This window comes from Ooceraea biroi, chromosome 12 (assembly GCF_003672135.1).
Source record: "Ooceraea biroi isolate clonal line C1 chromosome 12, Obir_v5.4, whole genome shotgun sequence".
In the NCBI taxonomy this organism is placed as follows: domain Eukaryota; kingdom Metazoa; phylum Arthropoda; class Insecta; order Hymenoptera; family Formicidae; genus Ooceraea; species Ooceraea biroi.
Window position 1 is genome coordinate 7,205,881 of NC_039517.1, and position 26,681 is coordinate 7,232,561.

At 46.0% G+C, this 26,681-nt stretch overlaps 1 protein-coding gene across 6 annotated transcripts; it reads left to right on the forward strand.

Annotated features, from left to right (window-relative positions):
- Positions 1-4,998: 4,998 nt before the first annotated feature.
- LOC105284194 (CREB-binding protein) lies at positions 4,999-24,674 on the forward strand. 6 transcript variants are annotated; one of them, XM_011347528.3, is made up of 25 exons: positions 5,003-5,133; positions 6,574-6,729; positions 8,698-8,906; positions 8,994-9,371; positions 9,456-9,741; positions 9,901-10,173; positions 10,363-10,680; positions 10,911-11,135; positions 11,312-11,681; positions 11,778-11,950; positions 12,305-14,133; positions 14,222-14,379; positions 15,305-15,418; positions 15,506-15,640; positions 15,817-16,293; positions 16,424-16,589; positions 16,829-17,023; positions 17,114-17,344; positions 17,425-17,655; positions 17,742-17,861; positions 17,962-18,263; positions 18,529-18,954; positions 19,087-19,393; positions 19,529-19,970; positions 20,061-24,674. In XM_011347528.3, exons 1-25 carry the CDS (start codon positions 5,052-5,054, stop codon positions 20,540-20,542), a joined length of 8,085 nt encoding a protein of 2,694 aa, XP_011345830.2. In that variant the 5' UTR covers positions 5,003-5,051; the 3' UTR covers positions 20,543-24,674. The 6 variants fall into 6 exon arrangements, with proteins under 6 accessions (XP_011345831.2, XP_011345830.2, XP_011345826.2 ...); XM_026974126.1 differs by having other exon boundaries at positions 5,052-5,133; positions 15,338-15,418; positions 20,061-20,542; XM_011347524.3 differs by having other exon boundaries at positions 19,529-24,674.
- The last annotated feature ends 2,007 nt before the right edge of the window (positions 24,675-26,681 follow it).

The following is a 26,681-nucleotide window of genomic DNA, read 5'->3' on the forward strand; positions in this document are numbered from 1 at the left end:
CGCGGAAAATCGATTCTCGATCGGCGGAGGACAGCCGTTCCGTGTAATTAAAATGAATGAAAGAAGGAATTCCTGCGACGGTTGTCACGTCGCGAGGCAGTCGATCGAGGCACGCGTGGCGGTTATCGAATCGCGCAACGCGGGGCGACCTTGTTTCCGCGAGTTTCGCTATAATTACCGCGTCGCGCGGCTCGATCAGCCGTACGAGACGCGCGTACGTAAATCGCTCGCGCGTCTCGCTAATTAAATGAGAATTCTCGGGGAGAGGCGGGGAGGCGGCAGAGGTTCCTTCTCTCTCCAGTTGTAGCTTCGCGCGTCGTGGGTGACGAACCGGGCGTAGCGATAGAGACTTGGGATTACGAAAACCTTATACGTTATCGCACGAGCGGCGATATCAGTGGCGCGATGGGAGTAACGCGGCCGTGCCGCATTAATGATCGAGAAATGCAGGCGTGGACGCGACTCGCTCGCGTCCACGCGATGCTATGTACGTACGTGCATATATTTACGAATTCCGTCTCTGTACAGTTAGCGCCTCCCTCCCGCCCGCGCGTGATGAAAACATGACGAGAAGATCGTGTGATCGCGCCGCGCTCTCCGTTAAAGGCCGAAAATCGGAAATCTCGCGCTTCCTGCGAGATCGCGGGATCTGGCTCGCTTCCAGATCTTCTCGTGAACGTACGTTTTTCGTACTTATAGAAATACGGATTCGAGATGAAATTCTCGAGAATAAATTCTTCGATTGGGCGATCTTTTTGTGAGATTTTGGTTGCACGGATACGGGATACGGGAAGAGGAGAGATCTTATGCTGGGCGAACCTCCTTTACGCCGCTCTTCGCACGTATGTACGCGAGCGTATAATATCGCGGTGGGCTGAAAGAGAGATGGGTCGATGCACCGCGCGCGCGGTCGTGCACGCGAGACTAGACATAAATCGTAGGCCGCTTCGCGGCCGTGCGAGCGCGCGCGCGGTGTAACGATCGATTACACTTTTCCTGAATTCGTGTGACGCGAAGAGGCGAAGAGCGAGAAACGCTCCGCTCCGGCCGCGGTCGGCTCGAGTCGCGGCGGAACCCGAAGCGCACGCGTTTCGACGAGAGACCACGGAGTTACGTAACGGTAGACGGCCGTCGGACAGTCAACGCGCGTAGACGAGGAGACGATTGCTCTCATTCCGCACTCGCGGAACCGCATCCTTTGCACGTCGAACAAAATTCCGCTGCGACGCGCTCGGTTTATCCTTATCTCAATCTATAATTTATGTATCGATCTATCCGAGATTATTCCTGGTCGACGATCAGCGAGACCGCGTCAATCCTTTGCGATAATTCTCGGCGATGCTCGCGTTTTGTAGCCGGCGACTCCTCTCATCGGCGTCTCCGCGATTTTCCCTCTCGCTGGAGAACGCGAGAAGAACGGAACTGCGGACGAACGTCGGCGGAATCTGAGCAGCCGCCGAGTTCCTCCGCGGAGTATACAAAGAGCTGCTACATCGAAGCGGACAGGACCTAGGCGGCTGTTGCCACGCCGTCGTCCGATTGCCGTCTCATTTCCGAAGCCCCCATCCCTCTCCTCGCTGTCCGCGGAGCGTTCACCCGTTTCTTTTTCGCTCTCTTTCTCTCTCCTCGCGGTGTCGCGGCCGCCGCGGTCGCAGCGCGGCCGATGAACGGAGATGCCTGAAGTTGCGCACGAGAGGGACACAAGCCGACGGTTCACGCACGATGCGCGCGCCGGGTCGCGTGCCGCTCGCACCTCCGTTCACGTCGCGAGGCGCCGACAAGCGCGAGCGGAGACGAGCGTTCCGTACAACGTGCCCTCTCCCCCTCTCGGCCAGCACGCGGTCGGCCGTTCCTCTCGAAGAACCGTCGATCAAGAGATCACCTTGCGACCATCTTGCGACCAACATCCCCCTCAAGTTTCTCCCTTTCAGAATCGACGAGGATCCCAGGGATGACAACGGCACGAGAATGCTCTACTTACTCTGTTGCTCGCATCTCCCCATGCCCCGTGTCGATCCTTCAAAAGAGAAAGAAAAAGAGAATCCTGCGAGAAACCTCCCATAGGAACGCCACGACACATCGCGGCGGCGAAAGCGATTCAAGACAAAAAGCGACGTGACGCGTGCCACGCGCAAGCTGCTTGCGTTTACTTTCGCGACGATTTCCAGACGTACCGAGAATTCTAAATTTTGTGCATTTATGATGCAGAGACGGTCGTAGAAGTGATTTTAATTAACGTCAGAATAGATGGAATGGAGTTTGAGAAATACTTTGTTATTTATTATTATCGTATTTTATGACAAGATACATTTTAATTTCAACTTCTTGAAATTATTAATATTTAATTGCACATTTTAAGAATTTTATTTTATTTCATAATATTTTATTATAATTTTTATTGAAAGAATATATGATTTCTAGGAATATATAATAGTCTAAGAATATTAAAGTCTAATGTTTTTCTTTAACTAATATGGCAGAAAACTTTCAATATAATTGGATAATATTATTACTGGATAATTATATCCAGAATAGAATATAAATGTGTATGTGTAATTGCATTGTCTTTACTGATAAGCTACTTTGGTTTATTATATTTATGTATGTACAGTGATGTACGTATTATAAAACAATGCATTATAATATAATGAAAGATGGTTATAATAATTCTTTGACAAGTTTAATGATATTAATAATAAGGAATCATCATTGATAGCTTAAATCTCTAGCATGACATAATTTTAAAGATCGTAAATTTAGGGAAAAGAAAGAAAAATATATTTCATTCATTCTTATATATATATATATGTTAATAGAAGATAACATTTTAATTAGAATAACAATTCTCTTTTCTAAAACAGGAAAATTTATCTTGATAGGTATCACAATTAAACAGAAACACCATACAATCAAAAATTAAATTTATATTAAATTTTTATATCGAGATTGTAAAAAAATAAAAATTAATAAATAAATATATACAGCAACTCAAAATAAAGATACTTTTGCAAAGTGTACGCAAACATAATACACAATGAAGACTGCTGCAAATTATTGTCATAAATAATCAGGAATAATAAAAACTCAAACTTACTGAAATCATATTTAAGATGTAATTTTGGTAACTCAAAACTTATCCAAAAACACGTGTCACTCTTTTAAGATACATCGATATCGATGCAAGAATCACATAAGAACACAAACGTCATTGCAAATGTCGAAGCGTGCAAGTAGTCTCGAGAAATGAAAAAATTTTCCAATCACATAAACATTCGGTGGAGGAAAACAAATAAAGAAAAATAACAACATTTGGTAGATGAAATGTCAGGCAAAGTCGATAATGAACCATGATCGGCGACGATCGTGAACGGCGCCACGGAAATGAGCGGTTCGCTTCGTAAGCTCTCGAGTGGACGGCGTGAACGTAGCCGTAGCGTTCGTGTCCTCACGGCGCTCGTCCAATCGCGAGGGTTCGAGCGGTCACATGACCGGCGGGGCCAATAAGCGGCCGCGATGTATGGTCACGGCCACTGTCGCCGAGTCAGTCGGACATATTCTGACAAGCGTAGAAAAACTTCTCGTCAACAGCGGCCGCCATTTTACGTTAGCCGATACTCGTGCGGTGCGGACACCTCGGCGGTCGCTTTTCTCGAGTGAATTTCTGTGGCGGGCGCGGTGGCCGCCCCTGTACCCTGTACGCGCGGTCGTGTTCGCTCGTTAGCGTCCTTGAATCGCGTGCGAATGCACGGGGATAGAGGTTGATTCCCGCTGATCGTTTGCGCGCCCTGTGTGTCGCAGTGTGCCGAGACGAGAGAGAAGAGGAGAGGAAGATGGTGCCAGGGGGCCTCGGGAGCGACATCATCGCCGCGAGCTAGCGCCGTGCGCGCAGCCAGTCGTTTGACGAGTCGTCGTGCGGTAACACGCATACCGCGAGCGTACGTAAGCGGATCGTGTGCTCGGCCGCCGAGATTGCGGCAGGACAAAATCGTGAGTGTTAAAAGGAGAGAGAGGGATCGGGCGCGAGTCGAGATCGAGATTCGGCGTGCGTCGGGAGCGTAGTCGCAAACGCGAGTCGAATCGAATCGAATCGAGAGGAGCGGTAACAGAGCGGAGTGGAGTTGTCGCGCGTCGCGCGCTCATTCATCTCTCGGCGATCTTCCGCGCGACACGCGGAGTCGTCTCCGGTGTTCGTTGCCGCCGTAGACGTTATCGTATTTTCGTTTTTGACGCGTCGATCTGTCGTCCCGCCGGCGACGCGGCGCGGCGATCCGTCGTTCCGTCGTTCGCCGGAGAGTGAGTGAGCGAGAGGGAGGGAGAGAGATAGATATCAAAAACGAGAAAGACAGAGGAGAGCAGAGCAGACAATTAATCGTCCTTGCCGTCACCGTCGTCGTCGTCGCCGTCGCCGCGTGTCCCGTCCGTCCGTCCGTGCGCGCGTGACTGATCGAGTGAGTGCGTGAGTAAAGTAAACGAGCGAGAAGAGATTCGGAGTTCGACGTACTCCAACCTCGACGATGCCCAATGGTTGACCGTGTACCACGGTATGCTCCACGGGGACGCTTCACGCGCCACGGTTCGCGTTGTTATTGTCGTTATGCCCGCGAGTACGGCGCGGTGAGTTTGTTGCGCGGCGGTCTCGCCGGCGGTACGGAGGTTGCACTGGTGCCATCGTTGATCACGGTAGAGGCAACGAAAACAGCAACGGCGACAGTGGTAGCAGCAGCAGCACCAGCACCAGCAGCAGCGGTGGCGGCAACGGCAACGGCACCGCCAGCGGCAGTAGCAGTAGCAGTGGTATCAGCGGCGTCATTAGCGGAGCGAACGACGACAAGAACGGTGGCGACGGTGGTGTTCTAGTGAGAACGAGCGAGGTTTCCCCCCGCTGCGCAGTGCCCAGTTGTTCCACGCGCGTCTTTGACGCTACGACGACGTGCTTGCACACCCGCCCGCGCGCGCGCTGGTGTGAGCCCGTGGGCTCGACAACGGGCAGCGGCGGGATAGAAGAAGAGGTTAGGTTGTATACGCGAGGAAGATAACAGCGCGGAGGAGCCATGGCCGACCACCTGGTGGACGGCCCACCGCCGAACAAGCGGCCGAAGCTCGATCCGTATCCAGGGCCTTCGGATTCGACGGGTAAGACAGCAGCGGCGAACGAACGTACGCGTACCCGCGAGAGAGAACCCGCATCGAGAAATCTCGCGCGATCTCATCTTCGGTTCCTTCCCCCCCGATCTTTCCATCCCGATTCGTTCCCGCCAATACCCGCTGTTTTAATGAAAATCGCAGGAATAACCTTACGCGGCCAGAGATGGAAGGGACGGGGGAGAGAGGGAGGATGGAACGGCATGGCGGGGTAGGGGGGAGGTTTACGTCGCGTCGCGCGAGGCGCGTACGTTTCCCTCGCGTGTACACAGCGCGGAGATTTTTTCGCAGGTAGCGAGCCCGTGTGCGACGAGACCGGCGGCGCGCGGCCCGCGGGATTTTCCCCAGATTTTGCCTGGTGGGCTCGTGCACCCGGCGATAGCGGCCAGTGTCGCCGCCGCGCTCAACGACTCGCGGCCCTCGCGTCCTCGGACGCGATCTCTGAGCGAGATTACGCGATCAGCCGCGCGCGCCGCGCCGACGACGGCCGCGTGCGCGTCCGTCCGTCCGTCACCGGGGCGTCTTCGCGCGCTCCTCGCTCGACCCCCGCGGCGTGCGCGCGTCCGCGCGTCGCGTCGGCCGGACGTCACGAGTCAAATGGCCGAAGTGATCCTCCATCAGTGTCGCTGGCATCCCTCTTCCTCGGGAAAGGGTGAATTTGTCACGTGGATCCGTCGGGAATACGTGACGGATAGTAGTCTCGCTCGACGCGATGGATCGCCCGATCGAATTCCGTTCGGAGATCACGCCGGCCTATGTTAGATGTGAATACTCGCATCAGGAGATATATGTGTTATTTATACACTTGTTCTCTGTCGCACATCCATCTCGTTCCCTCCTGTCTTGAATTTCAGTAGCATATCGATATGCAGATTCTGTACATTCCTCCCAAACTTAGACTTAGACATAGTTGTGATATCCCATAAGTAGTGCATGATGGACGCATGACACTTTAATGTTAAAGATTACATTTTGCTGGCATGAAACAATTTGCGCTAATAGATCTCTTTACTATTTTTATTCTCCCCTTCGGACCAACATCTTAATCGTCTCTTTATAACACAGTTTCCAATCTTGAGAATAATGCACATAACGCTGTATTGTATCGACTACGATTACATTTTACACGGATGTGTGATACGTAAACCTCCAGAAACGCTTACAGCGTGGGTACTAAGTCGCAGAAACGCAAGTTGCAGGAACAGTTGCCGTGACTTTCCGTGTTTGTCGATTAAATTACATAAAATACCTAGACGCGAGAACGTAGATTGATATTGTTAACGTTTTACGGTGAAAAGAAAAAAAAAGAACTGCTTGCCAAACTGTTTCTACCACTTAGAACGCCGCCGCAGATCCGGAAGTAAAAAGCCAAAACCTAAACATAGTTCTCCTTCATTCTGTATTAAAAAAACGACTGTGATATATACGTAGTGGGTATGGCGCCTTTAATGATGCACCATGCTTATACGAACTACGGGGGAGGTGGCAGTGGTAACATGCAACAAATGCAGGGTCCGCCGCAGCAGCTACATCTGCAACAGCATCAGCTGCAGCAACATTGGAACAACCATACCGTCCAGAAACGAAGTAAATATCATTATCAGATCAAAAGCGAAGAGCTCGAATTTCTCAAACGTTAAGCCCAGCACTGTAACGATTCGTTTGCTCGTCCGGTCATCTCATAGTATCAGTATCATACACTTGTAAAGTTACTCGTCTCAGTCTCTGATTTTATTTTTTAATGACAAAATCGATACAGATTCTCTCCGAGTCACGCGACCCACTGAAAGAGCGAGTTGTTCACATAGTTTTTGGCATTTAGTCATTTTGTCACTTCAGTAACTTTAGCCTATTATGTCGATATTTAGGAAAGAAAAAGTGAAAGAAATGGATGTCATGGTAATTTATCTTTGAGAATATCGGCAGAACGTATAGAGCGGCAATACGGATACCGTAAAGTGTTATCTTACTTTGAATACACGGACTGATTCACTTTACATAGCAATGGAGAAAAATCGGATTGGTGTTGCTAAAGAGGTACATAAGACTCGAATAAGCCAGTTCTCCCCTAATTCTTCTCTAACTAATTCGCTGTGAAACATTCACGTGAGACATTCATGTAGATCAAACGCAACATAGACATGCGACACACACGCAGAGCTCCGTGGGCTCGCAGAATCTGCGAGGACGAAATCAAGCATGCGTACTGTACCTGTACTGTAAAAAAAAGCATAAGAAAAGGTTTAACGGTGCAACACAGGTGATAGATAGTCGAGTAAGTGGGGGATCGACGTTCGTATCAATGAAAATTCCAATATAGGTATTTATAGCAGAATATATGTGTGTGTGAATAGAATGAAAAACTGCGTGCACAAATCGATCCTCCGCGGGAGTCTCGTGAAACTTTTACTTTTATTAATTCTAGGACGAAGAAAAGTGACGTTCTGCTCTGAACAGAACGCGTCAAGAGTATTATTTGCTTGAACAGATATTTTTTAGAGTGACTGATTTCTTCGCATGACTCTCTTCTATGAAGTTTGCCATCGACAGCTTCGCCGGCTGCTTGTTGTAGTTTAGCACGAAAAATCATTGTGCCGAAAATTTTCATTCTGCTGTAGAAATAAGGCTCCTTTTACGTTTTATGCTCATGCAGTGTATGTCTCATGTCTTATTTTTCATGTTTGTTTCACCCACGTTTTTTTATCTTTTATATTCCTGTTTTATACATGCATGCATATACACTTACATATGCATGTATGTATATACATATAAATATATAAATATATATACATACACACACATAGAATCTTCCTGCATTTATATTCTCCTATATTATATATATGTACATAATTATATGTACACCCTTTTTTCTCCGTCAATGTATGGTCAGTCGTGGATAGATAAGTAAGTTTCGAGAATCTTAGTTGTCAAGATATTACAAGAACAGTTTTTAAAAGAACCTTGATAGTAATATTCCTTGTATTATAGATAGAAGATAGATTGCTTTTTTTTGCCTATACGTGTCCCTATATACATGCATGCATGCATATATGTAAGAATGTGTATGTTTACATGCAGTTGTACGTAGGGATACAATATATTATGTGCATATGATGATACAATATATCTGTAATATTGAGAATATTGATATTCTGCTAAAAGCTATGTGGTGACGGTGCTAAAATATATCTTACCCTTGTAAAATGACTAATAATTTCTTGGTATCTATGGTACTTACCATATTATAATGTTATAATCATCATATAATTAATATCATAATCATTTGAAACGTGAAAACTGGTTATCTCGGAAAATACAACTAAGAGCAAAGTTGATTAAACTCACGTGTCACAAAATAATCATTTTAATAGAAAGCTAGTAGAAAACAGTTAAGTACAGAGGCCATTACGAATATAAATATATTCTATTTTGTTCACATAATCATAATCAAGAGCGATACTTTCCTGATGGCCAGTATTTATCATTGTGATATGCTCACATAGGAGCATAGGAAACGTTTCCGTGTTCTCTAACATCTTTCTCGTTTATTCTCAGATTACATTACGAACACAGATATGTTTGATCTTGAGAATGATCTTCCCGATGATTTGCTGTCGTCTGGCTCTTGGGGTTCTGCGACCGAGAGCACCAAACCGCCGGCAACTGGCCCCGGTCCAGGGCAACAGAATGGTGCTCTCGACACAGAGCTTCGGCAACATGTCCAGCAGCAACAACAACTCTCTCATCATCTCATTCAGCAGCAGGTACGTAATTAGATCCCTGTTCGATTTTATCGTTCGAACGATGTGCGTTGTGCGTTTGTGCTTCAAGTGAGTAATTATTAAACGCAGGGCAACAAGAATTTAGTGGCGAATTCCTTGGTAATGGCTGCCGGCACGTTAGGCAGTAAGAGTCCAAACATGCAGTCACCACCAAACGTTTCCGTCTCCAAGGGAGTAGTCGATCCGCAGATGGTCGTGAGTCTCGGTAATCTGCCCAGTAGCATAGCCAGTTCATTGGCGAACAATCAAATGTCTATCGCGAACTCGATGGGAGGAATGCAGTCGTCCATGAGTATGGCCGGAAGTAACCCCGCGATGTCCATGCCGGGTGGCATGAGTTCTGGTTTAGTGATGACTAGTACTGCTAGCGGGAACAACAATATGGGCGGGATGGCCGGAGGAAGCTTAATAGTGACTAACAGTCTGAACAAACAACCTTTAAATACAGTACGTTCACTTCTAACATTATTGCAAGACGATAAATTTTTTCAAGGACGAACAGCCGAATATCTAACTGACGACATTTTCAAGGTAACCATGATGGGGCCCAATACTCAAGCGATACACCATCCTAGCGGACCCCATGGTGTCACGCAGATGCAAAACGGTCCCGGGATGATGAATACGAGAACGGTGGCGATGCAGCAGCAACAGCAGACGCACATGGTCGGCCCGGCGAGAGGACAGAGTCCTCATCAAGTGCATCAAGTTGGCATGGTTGGCCCCGGTCAAGGGGGCCCTAGGATGCAAGCTCCACCTAACATGGCAAATATGCCGAACATGGGGCAGATAGGTGCATCGACTCCTTATGGTTACGGTATGTATATATTCAAGCAATAATAACATACATGTATATGTAAATTTGCATTCTTTATGTCTTTATACGCTATTTTTATATTCTTTTACATATTCTATCCTTATTCTATATAATAACTGTTGAATTGTAATCAAATTGTACTTGCTGATCATTATCTAGGCGTCAAGCCGCAACAGAAGGGTGTCGGAACGAATATGTCGGCCATGCAAGCGGCAGCGGCGGCAGCAGCCGCTAACAGGTTCACTGGAACTGCTGGCCCGATCGGTACTACGAACGTTGTTGGTGCTCAGGAAGGTGGAACGGTACAGGCACAACAGCCACAACCACCCGCGCCAGGTCCCGCACAACCTCAGACGGGAGCACCGACCGGAGGGCAGCCAGGTCCGCAGCAACCTACTCAGGGCCAGATGGCTGGCACTGTAGTTCCGACTGGTAAGTTTCACGTTCCTTCGTCTTACTCCGTTGCAAATCGTGTCGCTCGTGCGATTATCTTCATTTGCTATTAAGTGTATTTTCCTTTCAATGTTCAAAATTGAATTTTGCTCATGTCATACCGTTTTAATGTAACGTGATATTTTAATCTAACATAAGCAATCACATATGTCATATGTTATAACACAGGTGCTACAAAATCTACTCCTGACCCAGAGAAATGTAGGCTTATTCAGCAACAGTTGGAATTACTACTGCATGCGCATAGGTGTCAGCGCCGTGAGACCATGGCGAATGGCGAAACGAGACCGTGTAACCTGCCGAACTGCAAAACAATGCGGAATGTTCTGAACCACATGACAAACTGCCAAGTCGGCAAGACATGTACGGTGCCACACTGTAGCATGTCGAGGCAGATCATTAGCCATTGGAAACATTGTAATCGAAACGATTGCCCGGTCTGCCTGCCGATAAAAACAGCGTACTCCAAACAGCGCTCCGCGCAAGGTATTTTTAAAAAGCTGGAGATTTGGAGGAAAAAGTGGAAGAAGCGGTTTTATTGTAATCATTTTTATTTTACTCTATTTTATTTTATTATAATTTTGTAATACGGTGTATTATCATAATGTTTAATATGGTAATGGTGTATTGCAATAATATTTTATTTGTACATCTGTTACGTGCTTTTCTTTTATATTTTATGTTTTAAATCTTACATATTTCTCTTTTCTTTATAGCTCCCCCTACAGCAATTCAATCAATTCAACCAAATAATCAACAAAATCCAAGTCCATCAGAGATGAGAAGAGCTTACGATGCTTTAGGGATTGTGTGTCCGACGACGACATCTGGGCTTTTGTCTGGTCAAGGCGTTGGCAGAAGTGTTAGGATGCCAACACCGGGCATGGCAGGTCCCCCAGGTGCAATGGGCAATGCTAGAGCAGCTCAACCTCAAACTCAGAGTAAGATTCTTTAAAATAAATGCATAAATCGCACTTGTCACGTATAAATTATATTGGATATTTTAAAAAGAAAATATAATTTTTCTTGGTTCTCGATGAAAAATATGTTTCTCGCGTAAATATACTTTTTAATTGAGCATCATTCAGTAGTGAATTCTGGGTTGTATGTGTTTTAGCTGTGCCAGGACAGGCAGTTGTTGGTGCTGGACAACAAGTAGTCGCTCCGAACGTATCTCTTCCTTTAAATTCTGATCCTAGTACGGTCGGCGTGGCCGGGAATCAGACGGCGCCAACGACTGGACCCATATCAGCCACGGCGGGGACCGCTGGCAACATACAACAGACAGCCGTCAGCATGCAAACGCTCTTCGGGATAAGCGAGTCTGGACAACCAGGCGCGCTAAGTGGAGAGAATGCCAGATTAGCTAATTTGCAACTTACAGGTAGTCTACAGGCGGGTCAAGTGACAGCAGCGCCGGTGCAAGGAACAAAGGAGTGGCATTTGTCCGTTACTCCAGATCTCAGGAACCATCTTGTTCATAAATTGTAAGTGAAAAATTCTTTACATATAATAATATCGGTTCGAAATTATTAATTGCTTCTTGAGAACGATAATGCGATCGTTGCCGTCTGTGTCCTCAGGGTTCAAGCAATATTCCCTACTCCCGACCCGCAAACAATGCTCGACAAAAGGATGCACAATTTGGTAGCGTACGCAAGGAAAGTAGAGGGTGATATGTATGAAATGGCTAACTCGCGATCTGAATATTATCATTTATTGGCGGAAAAGATCTACAAGATTCAAAAGGAGCTTGGTAAGTGACATGATCTCGTTTAGTGTTTAATCAGTGTAGGGTATAAATATCGGTCTTTCTTTTTCTTTTCGTATCTCTAAGATATCCGATTTTAAGTGTTTTATTAAATCTTGTAAATTTTCACGTGTTTTGATTAAAAAATATTGTTTTATTTAAATCTTTATTTCTAAAATTTATAAAAATTTATAAAAGTTCTTAGTTAATTTAATTTATTTATTTCTGTTGTTAACTTTGTTTTTAGGAATTAACTTTCTTTTTTTCATATAGTACAACAATACATATTTTTAATATAGTACAACAAAATGTTATTACTTGCGTGACGTTACTATATTAAAACATTGCGGGATCGATTAGATGAAAAACGGCAAAAACGGAAGGAACAACAACAGCAGTTAGCGCAACAACAGCAGCAACAACAACCACCACCGGCGAGTACGTCTGGTCCCGGATTAAGGCCATGCGCACCGCATAGTGTCGGGGCTGTCATACCAGGTGCGTCGAAACCCATTGCAACGATACCACCTTCCCTGCGAAGTCATTCACCGAACGTGGGTCAACTCGGACCGATACCCGCCATGCCTATCCCACAACAGCAGCAGCAACACAATAGAATGCAGTTTCCTCAGCAGCAACAAGCTCAACAACAGGCGCAACAGCAGCAGCAACAGGTTCAAGCCCAGCAGCAGCAGCAGCAGCAAGTTCAGGCTCAGCAGCAGATACAACAACAGCAACAAGGAATTCTGGTTGGTCCACCAGGCCCTAGTCCGAACGGACAATCCACATCCAATACTAACATGGTTCCAAATACCGGTCTGAGCCCGTTCGGGCAACCTCAACAAATGTCCCAAGCTAACCTGACGACCACTCCCGCATCTAACAACGCGACAACTAGTCAATTCCCGACGTCCAACGGTACGGCTTCCGGCTTGCCCAATAGCTCTCCGCTTCAGAATCAGCATCAGTTTCCCGATCTCATGAAAGTCAGATTGGCGCAAGTCCAAGTCCAGGCGCAACAGCAGCAGCAGCAACAACAACAGGCGCAGCAACAACAGCAGCAGCAGAGTCAGCAACCGCCGCAACCGGCTAGCACTCCGAGTCAGGTTAGCACGCCGGCGACGTCAATTCCGCAGACTCCGTCGCCGTTCAGCAGCATGCAACAACAGAGCGCACAGCAGCAGCAGCCACCGAGTCAACAACAGTTTCCTGCCCGACCGTTATCGGCCTCCACGCCTAGCGATAACGGCATCGCCACGTCCACGCCGCAGACCATACCGCCGCCCGCGTCCAGCGGACCTAGCCCAACAGGTGGGCCCGCGACGACGGCCGGGACAACTAACGGGCCGCAGTCAACTTCCACGCCGAATACACCGCTCGTACCGTCACTGATGACGCCAAATCAGACAGTGTCATCTGCCAATCAAACGCCGCCCCATCCGAGCACAACCCCGTCCCCAGCCGGCCTCGCCAGTCTCGGTAAAGGCATGACCTCGCAGGAACGTGCAGCGTTAAACGCACCGCGCAACACGTCCATGTCCTCGCAGATGGCCGCGATCACGGCGGCGCTGGATCGCGATAACTCGCCGAGTCCGCCGATGAAGAGCAGCAAGGGTAAATTGGACTCGATCAAGGAAGAGAACATTAAGATGGAAATCAAGCAAGAGCCGGAGGATCGGATGGATGGCGGCAAGGGCAACGATATTACCATCAAGACTGAACCGAAGACGGAGCCGATGGAGGAGTGCTCGAATGAAGCGACTATAAAAGAGGAGCCTACCAGTATCAAAGAGGAGAGCATGACGCCCGTGTCACAAGATACGACCGTGTCCGATATCAAACCGATGGTGCCGGAGCCGATACAGCCAAGCGGTACGTCCACCGATAAGAAAAAGTGCTTGTTTAAGCCGGACGAGCTGCGCCAGGCTTTGATGCCGACGTTGGAAAAGTTATATCGGCAAGATCCAGAGTCTATACCGTTTCGACAGCCTGTCGATCCACAGGCGCTTGGTATACCGGATTATCCGACTATCGTGAAGAAGCCAATGGATCTTTCGACCATTAAAAAGAAGCTGGACACAGAGAAGTACAGTGATCCTTGGGAGTACGTCGATGACGTGTGGATGATGTTCGACAATGCTTGGCTCTACAATCGCAAGACTTCCCGGGTTTACAGATATTGCACCAAGGTAATTTTTTATTCAAATATAATTTTTATGACACAAAAATCTGCATATGTGTCACGTGTCATTCACGTATTCCCGTTTTTCAATGCAGCTCTCGGAAGTGTTCGAACAAGAGATCGATCCGGTGATGCAGGCCCTTGGATATTGCTGCGGCAGAAAGTACACGTTCAATCCACAGGTGCTCTGCTGCTACGGCAAGCAGCTTTGTACGATACCCAGAGATGCGAAATATTATTCCTACCAGAATAGGTCAGTATGCATGTCAATACGTTAATGCTTAGTGTAAAGAATTTAGAATCGCATTTGTATGTAGTTAAATTCGAAGTAGTGGCTTTATACATTTCGTACGCTCTTAGGGAAGAGCTCGCTATTTTTGCGTGTTCGTTTAATACGGACACTTTTAATTTGAAAGCGTCCTGTCGCCGAATACGCTAGATTAAATTGGCAGGTTAATTAACTTGCTTTTGACAAACATGCGGAAGCAAGGCAGTCACCTGACCTACAGTTTTAAAAACTATATTAGATGCATATGAGCTGGATATAATATACATTTTTTTTAATGGTAAATTCATGCAGTTGCGGCTTCCGTATTAATTGTGCATATATTTAAGGGATATGTATCTTGTTCATCGTACAAAATATCGTCCTTCAAAGCACAGGATAAAAATTATTTTTTTATAATCTTACTGATTTTGATGAGTTACACGTATGCATTGAATTTTACATAGCCCTTCGGTATATGCAATTAGGACTTAGAAACTACTGACGTACAAGTTGATATTAATTTTGGCACTATTCTCTCTTCTTTATATGTTATCTTCGCCCATGGATCGCGCACACAAATCCTTGTTTGCCGCTTACTTCTTGTGTTGCCTGCGCCTTTCCTTCTTTTCGACTCCACCACTGCGAAAACTCGATACTTGGAAAATGCTAATTGAACACAAAAAATACAAAAACGAAATGAACGACGGTCTCTTTCCTTCGAGTGAAATCGGATACCAAAACAATTGGCGATACCATTGCATGCACGTGTAATTGCGAAAAATCGTATGTGCGCACTTGTAAACGAAAAAAATTGTCAAACAATTGACAAAAATTGAAACTTGGACACAACGAATAAATTGGTCGTCGTACATCGACTTCACGTGATAAAATGGCACCGATGCTATAACAGCTATCTAAAGGGACTTGGTCTTCTTTCCGACAGATACACCTTCTGTCAAAAATGTTTCAACGACATTCCTGGTGACACAGTGACGTTAGGAGACGATCCGACACAACCACAAACGTGAGTGAAAAGAGACTTAATGTAGATATTTCGTTAATGTTTGATTCGATTTTCACATTATTTGTACAATATCTCTCTTCTTTGCAGTGCCATCAAAAAGGAACAGTTCCAAGAGATGAAAAACGACCACTTGGAATTGGAACCGTTTGTAACTTGCACGGACTGCGGTAGGAGGGTACACCAAATCTGCGTGCTTCACATGGAAGCAATTTGGCCATTAGGGTAAGGGATATAAATAAGTAAACTTCAATTTCTCCTTTTCTATTATTTTCGTGAAAAATTGCAAAGAACTTAAAATATAAAGCTTTTTTGTAGTCGGATGATTTGATCGCGTTTTCTTACTTTTAGAAAAACTTTGAAGTATTTTGTGTCACATAGAGACTTTTATTCCTGAACAGATTTACCTGTGATAATTGCTTAAAGAAGAAGGGACAGAAGCGCAAGGAGAATAAATTTAACGCGAAACGGTTGCCCGTGACGAAACTCGGCACGTACATCGAGACCCGGGTGAACAACTTCCTGAAGAAGAAGGAGGCGGGCGCTGGCGAAGTCGCGATTCGGGTAGTCGCGTCCAGCGACAAGATAGTCGAGGTGAAACCCGGCATGCGGAGTAGATTTGTCGAAAACGGCGATATGCCTGGCGAGTTTCCCTATCGCGCAAAAGCGTTGTTCGCGTTCGAGGAAGTCGACGGTACGGACGTCTGTTTTTTCGGTATGCACGTGCAAGAATACGGGAGCGAGTGCACGCCGCCGAACACCAGGAGGGTCTACATCGCGTACTTGGATTCCGTACATTTCTTCCGGCCTAAACAGTTTCGCACGGCTGTGTACCACGAAATCCTTCTCGGATACTTGGACTACGCGAAGCAACTTGGGTAAGTTCGAATAAAACAAATAGAAAAATTATGTTAGTTAAATATAATTCAAGCTTAATGACTATTGCAATCTACTAATTAATATACAATAAATTTCTGAGAAATCTGAAAACCGTAATTACACTTGCAGATACACTATGGCCCATATTTGGGCGTGTCCACCCTCCGAAGGGGACGACTACATCTTCCACTGCCATCCCGCAGAACAAAAGATACCAAAGCCTAAAAGATTGCAAGAATGGTATAAGAAGATGCTAGACAAGGGCATGGTCGAGAGAATCGTGCTCGACTACAAGGTGAGTAGAAGAATTCATTTTGCGAGTTCTTTTCTTTCAGTCTCTAGTGTTGCCGGTACGTGTCGTGCTATCGTATTGGGGTCAAATGAGACTTACATTAAACGTTCGCGTAAAGTCAATGTTCTTGTGACATTTTATGACAACGAACATAGGATTTGTGAACGACACTTCCTCCTTCGTTTATTCCTTTTTGCTCACGCATCAAAGGAGAGCATTACGAGTGAGACTTTTGTGCGCAGGACATCTTGAAGCAAGCCATGGAGGACAGGCTTTCGTCCGCAGCGGATTTGCCGTATTTTGAGGGTGATTACTGGCCGAACGTACTGGAAGAAAGTATCAAGGAATTGGATCAAGAGGAAGAAGAGAAACGGAAACAAGCTGAAGCAGCAGAGGCCGCCGCCGCGGCGGAGGCAGCTGCTGCGGCAGCAAATGCGGTAAGTCGAGGAACATAAATGACTCCGCTCGCATTTCACGCGTTATCGCATTTTTCATTATTTTACTACACGTTTTTTTTCATCATGCAGACGTATTCGCTTTCCGAAGATTCGGAAACACCAGATGGTAAGAAAAAGGGCCAGAAGAAAGCGAAGAAATCCAACAAGTCCAAAGCGAATCAGAGGAAGAACAGCAAGAAATCGAACACGCCCCAAACTGGCAACGATCTCTCCACGAAGATCTTTACAACGATGGGAAAGCACAAGGAGGTGTTCTTCGTCATCAGGTTGCACAGCGCTCAAAGTGCAGCCAGTTTAGCGGTAAGTTTTTGTCTCATACGTTTTTTACTGGTCCGAAAACTCGTTGCACGCGAGTCATTAATTTGCCTGTGAATCTTTAGCCGATCCAAGATCCCGATCCCGTCATTCATTGCGATTTGATGGACGGTCGTGACGCTTTTCTCACGATGGCGAGGGAGAGGCATTACGAGTTTTCATCTCTGAGACGGGCGAAGTTCAGTTCTATGTGCATGCTGTACGAGCTGCACAATCAAGGCCAGGATAAATTCGTTTACACTTGCAATAACTGCAAGAGCCATGTGGAGACCAGATACCATTGTACAGTTTGTGACGTATGTATCCGATTGCGTTGGAAATGTGTTTACTGGTGTGTTTCAAAGTATCGTCGTGTTTACTACAATTCGATTTCGTTTCGCAGGATTTCGATTTATGCGTAAGTTGTAAAGATAAAGATGGTCATCCGCATCCCATGGAGAAACTTGGCTTTGATCTGGACGATGGATCATCTCCGGCTGATGCCAAACAAACAAATCCTCAGGTAACATACAGATTTAGTATATTAATATATTATAATATTCTGCAATTGAAAAATCTGATGTGTGATGTTAATACGTTATTTTCTTGCTTTCGCAATACAGGAAGCTCGCAAACTGTCGATACAGAGATGCATACAGTCACTGGTGCACGCTTGCCAGTGCAGAGATGCTAACTGCCGGCTGCCAAGTTGTCAGAAGATGAAGCGAGTTGTAATGCATACGAAGAATTGCAAGAGAAAGACGAACGGTGGATGTCCGATATGTAAGCAGTTGATTGCACTGTGCTGCTATCACGCGAAACACTGCCAAGAGACCAAATGTCTAGTTCCATTCTGTTCGAACATCAAACACAAGATAAAACAGCAACAGTTACAGCAACGACTGCAACAAGCACAACTACTCAGGTCGGTATAAAAATATCTAATCTCCGTATCAAACACGATATCGAGATACAAGCATTTGTTTAATTACATTAGTGAATTATTAAATGGTATTAAAATGGTATAAAAATAAAATTTAAATCGATTTACGTATCGATTTATTGTATCCAACTTAATTATTAAGATGTTTACGCACTCTAAAATTAAAAATTCATCCATTTATCTATCTCTCTTGTTGTATACGAAGCTCTTTGAGCACTTTTTGTAAATTTCTCGTTTACTCGTGCAGGAGGCGAATGGCTGTGATGAATACGAGACCGACTGGGCCTGTAGCCACCATGCAGCCTGGTCAGCAGACCTCGAATGTAGCAATGGCGACGGGGGTAACGATGAAACCTGGTGTCAGCACGTCAAACTTACCATCACCGCATCAACCTGGCATTGGATTGAAACCTGGTACGCAAACACCACCTGCCCACGTGCTACAGGTAGTTAAACAGGTGCAGGAAGAAGCCGCGCGGCAGCAAGCACCACACGTTGGCTACGGCAAGGTGACACCAGGTTCCGGGGTTGGTGTAGGCGTGGGCGTGGGCGTGGGCGTGGGCGGTCAAGCGGGCGGTGTGATGCCGCCGCCGCAAATGCAGCGACCGTTACCAGTTCAGATGCCGAATACGGGCGGCGCTCATCTCATCCCGATGGAGCAGTGGACGACGAGGTATGTCGCTCATGTACAAGCTCGTTGCACGAGTGCGAGAGTTGAACTGAGAAAAAAACTTATCGATCTCACGATTAATTGATTCAAAAAAGGACATGTTAGCTTGACCTTCGCACATGTTCTGCTCTGTAGTAGGTACCAGCCGAACGCAGTGATGCAGCAGAATCCCGGTCTGGCGCGACAACAGACGCCGCAACTGGTGCAACAGCAACAGCAGCATCAAGCTCAACCAGGAATGGGCATGAGCGCACAAATCCCGCGGCAACAGGGCGTCATCGGGCCGATCGGTCAGGTCGGTCTGCAGGCGGGCATGAACAAGCACGCTTTACAGCAGCTGATGCAGACCCTCAAGAGCCCAACGTCGGCCGAACAGCAGAATCAAATACTTCAAATACTCAAGAGTAATCCGCCGTTGATGGCCGCCTTTATCAAGCAACGGGTAAGCGAATTTTCTTTCTGATAAAATAATCTTTTAAATATTTTAATGCATTAAAATGAATAATTATGAAATATTATTTTTTAGTATATAATGGTGAGATTTAATTCATTACCATATAATCTTTTTAATAAAAAGGCACTTGTCCATCAGCAACAACCTGGTCAACATGGTGGAGGAGTCGGCGGTCCATTGGGTCCTAATCAACCTCAACATCAACAACAACCTAGTTTGCAGCATATGATGTCCCAACAGCAGCAGCCTCAGCAGCAGCAACAGCAACCACAGCAGCAGCAGCAGCAGCAGCAGCAAGGCAGACTCCAGATACAGGCGATGCTGACGCAGCAGGCGCAACAACAGCAACCGCAGCAGCAGCCGCAGTGGTACAAGCAGCAAATGTTGGTAATGCAGCAGAGGCAGGTGGTCCAACAGCAGCAGCAGCAGCAGCAACAACAACAGCAGCAACAACAGCAGCAGCAACAACAGCAGCAGCAACAACAGCAGCAGCAGCAGCAGCCGTTCACCCAACCGCCGGCACCTCCGTACGGTCAACAACGACCCATACGACCGTCGCTTCTCGGTAATCATACGATTCCTCGTAGTTACTTAGAGAGCAACGAGGTACGTGGCTTCTTGGCTCGAGTCCCAGGCTTAAACAATTTGGTCCCAGGTTACGGCGGTTTCAACGAGCAAGGCTACGGTCAGCCGGGTCTGAAACCCACACCACCACCTGTGCCCTCGCCGCAGGGCGTCATGGGCCCTCCCGGGATCTCCGTGCAGCAGCAGCTGATGCAATCGGTCCGCTCGCCACCACCGATTCGTTCTCCTCAGCCGAATCCGTCGCCGCGACCGGTCCCGTCGCCGCGTAATCAACCGGTACCATCGCCGCGATCGGGCCCGGTGCCGTCGCCGCATCATCATCCTCCCCACGGCACGCCCACGCATTCACCGGCTCATGAGCTCGGCGGCGGTCCCAGTGAAATGATGCTCTCGCAGCTGAGCGGCGGCGCCGGCGCACCAACCGGCCATCCCGCCGCTATGCCCCATCATCCCTCGCCGGCGCCAGCGCCCACGAATGGTGGCGCGGATGCCAACGAGGTGACACCAATGACGCCGCAGGACCAACTCTCCAAATTCGTCGAGGGCTTGTAGTGACTGTTACGAACGATTACGACATCGCTCGATGATTATGTAAGTGAAAACGTTTGCCGAAGAGATGTCGATGACGACGACGACGGCAACGACGGCGGCACTCGGACGACCGCGATCATCCGTGTCGCGTGATCATGAAAAGAAATTGCGGATATGTTCGCGGGACGATGAGGTCGCTTAGGTAATTCAATTCCGAGGCTCTCTCACGCGCGCGCGCTCGCGCGACACATACACATACACCTGTGAATAGAGACTGAATGCGAAAGAGAGAAAGAGAGAGAGAGAGTGTTCGACGCGTGATGTTTCATCGACTTCTCATTGAGCGATTGGGCCACGCTTGGGGACCGACGGAGGGGACTTCCCGATTTCATGACCTCTCACGTTGTGAGCAACGATTCGGCTCGCGCGTGTGCGTTTCCTTTCGACTTTCCACGCTATATGTGAGATGCCGAGAGAAGAGTAACAGAAATGTGATGTTGGTGCTGCTTTTTTAATGTTACTCGGCCTGGCTCAAATAGACTCGAGATTACAAGTGATTTCGTCCTTCGGTTGAAGATAACGAGAAAGGGAGGAGGAAGGATCGAATGACGAAGAGGAATCTAAAGTAAAACTACCGAGAAACTGTTACGTATTCCCCCGTACCCTCCAGAGGCCCCCTTTGCCCCTCCTTCCGACAACACTACCCTTCCTCGCTGCTGGTCGGGCAGGCTGAGTGAAATCGTACAAATATATTGTGTATACTTAACAATAATTAGTAATTAATAGTTCAAATACTATTAGCTTGTAATTAGTATAATAATTATATGCAATGATTATATATCGATATATATATATATAAAAAAGTATATATATATTAATTTACACCATGTAATCAAGATGCGAATTATGTGGTAAAAACTGTATGAAAGATGAAATTAAGATATAGAGTATGGAGAATCCAGTAGCACTGTATGCATGTGTGAGACGGAGCGAGCATGTGAAAATTGTATGTTAAACAATATGTTCGTTTAAGAAAAGGATTTGTTATTGAAAGGATATTCCCTAAGCGCCGCCGCCGAGTAGGTTGTATCTTAGACGTCATGAGATTTATCGCGAATGACTCCACATTCGAGTGCTGGCTGAGTCGTTTATAGCTTGACGAACTGCAATCCGCATGATGGGACGCGACCGCAGCATGTGAAAATCGCAACCCTGCCGAGTGGAGCGTCCACACGATGAATTTTATTAACATTCACTTCAACCAAAAAATAGAAATTCGTAACGGACTCGCTAGTACGTGCGCGGAAAGATTTATATAAAAGGAAAAAAAAAACGTGTTGATTTTGAGAATGAGATGAGGAAAGAAGGAGCGCGAAAAAGGAACGAAACTTTCCAGTTTGAGGGTCCACAACGTGTGTACAGTTCAATCAAAATGTAGTTATGAGAATGCGTATTCGATACTGGGCCCTCGCGCGAAAAGAAAAATCCGACTTTGTAAATACTATATTATTATTATTATTATTATTATATTATATTATTATATTATTATTATTATTATTATATAATAATGATGACGATTATTGATTTATCTCTGCCCACTATCGGATAATTATTAATATTATAATATATTATTATATTATTATTCTATTGCTACGATCAATTCATACATAGATATATTGTAATATTTGCAAAACGAGAAATTCACACGCGTTATTACTACACACGGGTTAGCAAGTTGGCCCGCGTACAAAAATACACACCGTACCACATTACGTGATTATGCCAGTGTTGTATCATAGTAAAAGCTCTGTGTAATTTTCTCCTATCCCCGTCCGTTCACCTATCCGCCTATCCATCCCGCCGTTCCTGTCCCCCCATCTTCTTCGCCACCTATTTAAGATGATCTAGCGATAACGTGGAATGCGTGAGCATGTTGTGTTTCAAAAGATCCGTGGCGTCGGATATTTTTGAAGTGCGTAACTTTGTATGATGATGTAGCTATCGTGTATAAAATTAAGTAACGACAGTAACGACTAAAGAATTAACTGCGGTAATCGCGGAAGAGGAAGGAAAGATTGGAACCATGTGAATTGTGTACTAGCGTGCAGAGTATGTAAGCGACGTGATAAGAGAGAGAGAAAGAAAGCGAGAGTGAGAGAGAGAGAGAGAGAAAACGTATCGTATCGTGAAAGACGATTGCGCTTCCGATTTTCGAAATACGAGTGCTACCGCATCTTCAAGCGAGGATCATGAATAAAAGAAACGTCACATCTTCAATGGTGTAATCTAGCTACAAACAATACACACACACATACCACACCTACATCTACACACACACACACACACGCACATTTTAACGAATGTACACGCGTATGTTACACTTTACATTACATCGTGTGATAGACAACGATGCGCTACGAATTCTCGTTTGAACTCTCAGCAGCACGCGCTCTTTTCCGTCACGTTTCTCGTTGAATCATCATCGCAGAGATCAATCGGATGTCAAAGAAAAGAAAGAAAGAAGGACAAAATTGCGATAATCGGACGGCAGAGCTCGATTAAGGTCAGCGGTCGGCCTTGATCGAGTGGACCAAATCTTCGGGTAAATTGATAGGCGCGCGATCGGATGCTTCAGAGGGATGGTCAGCGTCGCGACGCTTCTACTGACTTCTACTGATTCGAGGGAGATCGCACGTTACAATCATCCGCGATCCAAGTTCTGTTCTTCGAGCGCGCGAAATCTCGATGAGCCGATACAAAAATTCGAGATGCCCCAGAGAGACACGTACATTCCTTCTCTTAAATTGCTTCACGAAGAGGAAGAACGCGCGTTACTTCTTCCGTTTTTCCCGCGAAACACCGATTTTTCCACCCATCTTTCCCTCGCAAATTGATAATACGCCTAGTTGACGCGCTGCTCGGACTGCTAGCTAGAATCCTCGAAGAAGATCGAACAGGATCGTGGAGGCATCCCATAAACGCGGTTTTCTTTTTTTATTTCTTTTTTACTTCTCTTTTCTTTATCTGCCTTTAATTATCCAGTAGCGAGAAACGAATGAAAACTGCGTTAGGAAGAGGGAGAGACGGACGGAAATCACAACGGCAACTCGCGATAAACGCGATCGTAGATCCGAACAAGCGATTCTACTGGCAAACGAGAGACGTAAACGACAAAAGAAAAGAAACCCAAAAGTATTTGGCTTAGTATGGCTGTGTTTCTAGGGCAGTGTTGTAAATCTGAAAGTGGTGTACCTTTGTGGTGGTAGCGAGATTCTTTAAGGACTTGTGGACGTTCGAACGCAACGCGCGCCAACGCTCATGCCCGCTCGATTATCGCTCGATCGTCGTCGAGAAATCAGAAGAAAAGAGGAAGAAGAGACCCGCGGATCAATCATAGAAAAAACGCGATCACGAATTGTTTCAATTTTTCCCCCCTCAACGACGACGCTCGAAGTCGTCATCGCCATGGTCGCCTCTGCGATCCCGGAAGTGAGCAGGGGTGAACAAGGAGGTGGAGGCTGCGAAGGTCGGCCACGCGATCGATCGACAATATACCAACCAATGGTGCTTGGCAACCGGCGACATCGTGGAGGTGTTGTTCCCTTCTTTTTCGAACGGCTGCTCGAACATCACGGACACGCGATGCCGCGAAAGGGGCGCGATGGTGCGCGTGGCATTCGTAACAAGATTTACTATTGTAAGAGAGCGAGCGTGCGAGTGCGTACGAACGAACAAACGAACGAGTGTGCAAGAGAAAGAGGCATATGATATACGCAACGTTATACATATATGTATATGACATGATCCTTTTTTTCTGTTTTTTTATATATTTATCGAGCGTACTCGAGAGAAAGAGAGAGCGAGAGAGAGAGAGAGAAAGAATATACATATATATATAGAGAGAGAGAGAGATCGCGGGCGTGACAGATACTCGCGCGCACGCGATGATGAAGATGAACACTATGAATGAATGAGTGAAGTTAATTGATTATCCGACTTAGACGATAACTGCAGACAAAAAAGCTACTGGGATAACGATAATTATTATTACGACATTATTATTGAAATACCGAATATACATAGAGTACTACTTTTTATTATGACTTTTCGTAAATAGTGAATTAATTATCTAATTAAAGATTAATGAGACGCATGATGTAACGTTTATCCCCCGCCCCTCCCGCCCGACCGCCCGCCTGTCACGAAGACGTGGTCCTCGAGCACGCTCGAGCAAGAGAGAGGTTTCTCGCCGTCGCTCTCTCCTACCTCTTTCTCCCTCGATCGCGTTGCACCCTCGTGTTCTCTCTACTAACAGCGTTAATAATAATCGCGATAATAATCCGCACGACGATACGTACACGCGTGGCTCTTCCTTCCAGCCCGAGGGAATTTAATTTCGAAAGCTCCGTTTCGGAGCGGCTCAAAGCCGCCAGAGAGAGAACGTTATAGTCTCGGCCTTTGCCGGCGAGGAAAGACGCAGAGTAACTTAGGAGAGGAGAGCCTCAGTTGCACCCTTACGTCTCTCGTTTTGTCTTTCTCTTTGTCTTTTTCTTTCTTCTCTCTTTTTTTTACCAATTGTTTCTAGCGTTTGAATGGGAAGGAAAACGTAAACGTCGTCCCGACGCCACCACCGAGCAAGCCAGGGATCACGCGACTTTTGCTACTGTCGTTTTTTATAATTTTAGAGACGCAGATACCACGGATATCTTTTTTATGTAAACATTTGCAACGTAGATAAGAGTGATGTATGTTGATCGTGGATATAAGACGAGCATTGTTATAATGATTATTAAAAGAAACAGTTTCCAAAGTATACACATCGTTCCACTTTCATTCTCTTCCGCCGGCCGTTGTGCAAACGACAGATCACATCGAGAGGGTGATCCTTTTTTTTAGCAGTGTACAACAACGGCGTTTCGTACTTGCGAATGCGTTTTATCGGCGCTCGTCGAGCGTCTTCCTTGAGCGGTGCTTGAGGATTTCTGAAGCGCGATTCCCCGAGGAAATCGCCGACCGGGATCCTCCCGGGATCCTCGCGGCTCAAGGAATCGCCGACTCTCCGCCCGCGGACGTCTATTTTCATACATTTGCAGCACACGCCGTGATTTTCGTGGCTCCGTGGACTTTGTCGACACCGCCGCCGCCGCCGCGATAAAACGGATGACGCCGATGGAGACGCAAGGAAGTTCAGAGTCCCTCGCGCATCGAGAAACACGCGCAACGAAAGAAACATTGTCGCACGACCGACGCCTCCGACGATGTGCGCTCAATCTATTAATATGTGTATTATATATTATAATATTAGAGGAAAGTCCCCGATTATGAGATACCATATCGATTTTGCCGAATGTAAGGAAATCTATAGGCGGAATTTAAAAATGTAATACGTTCTCTTGAAGAGAATTTAATAAGCTTTAGGTTGGTGAAATGAAAAATCTAATTTAAATATTATTTTTTCTGAAAATTAAACAAATTTGAAAAAAGAGCTGTACGCAAGATCGCGAAAGTGTGCTCCTAATATAAGATACCTTGAGAAATCGGTGTTAAAAGTGCAAAATACATCAGTATTGCAAGTAAAAAACTTTATTAGATAGTTTTATAAAAATACTGCTGCCACAGCCTTCGCCAAATCTTCACGATTCCACTGTCGACGCTTCCTCGTTTCTCTAACCTCCATAGTCAGATTCTATAAAAATTAAATACACAAAAATTCGTAATATAAATTCGTATTAACTTTTCTTTAACCTTAACGTAGTATTTTCTTTCTTTTTATTACACTACATAATCTTCATATTCGAGCAATAATTATCTCATATTAAGAGTACCCTGAATATCTCATTATACGAGCCACGCGCCTAGCGGTTCCGCGATCATGAAATCTAACCTCTACAATTAAGCAATTCAACAAATCGCGTATTTTCCTGTTACTACGATTCTACTCTATCATTGCATACTGAATTTATTGCCAACCATTTCTTTATTATGTAATAAACAAGGTTTAAAGACTTACCTTAAGTTCCTTTGACATGTTCACAATTTCACAAACCTTTTCTTGCAAAAGCTAAACGCAATAACGAACAATGAATTTTTCACTAAATATATTTTACACCAAGAGTAATAAGTTTATGGTGGAATTAACAGATGGTGCTCACTAGTTCAG

Bases quoted from the DNA above. Each gene is read 5' to 3' on its own strand.
- LOC105284194 (XM_011347524.3), top strand. From the start codon at position 5,052: ATGGCCGACCACCTGGTGGACGGCCCACCGCCGAACAAGCGGCCGAAG. The intron at 15,641-15,816 runs GTAAGGGATATA...ATTCCTGAACAG, and splicing joins GAAGCAATTTGGCCATTAGG to ATTTACCTGTGATAATTGCT. The intron at 17,862-17,961 runs GTAACATACAGA...TTCGCAATACAG, and splicing joins CCAAACAAACAAATCCTCAG to GAAGCTCGCAAACTGTCGAT.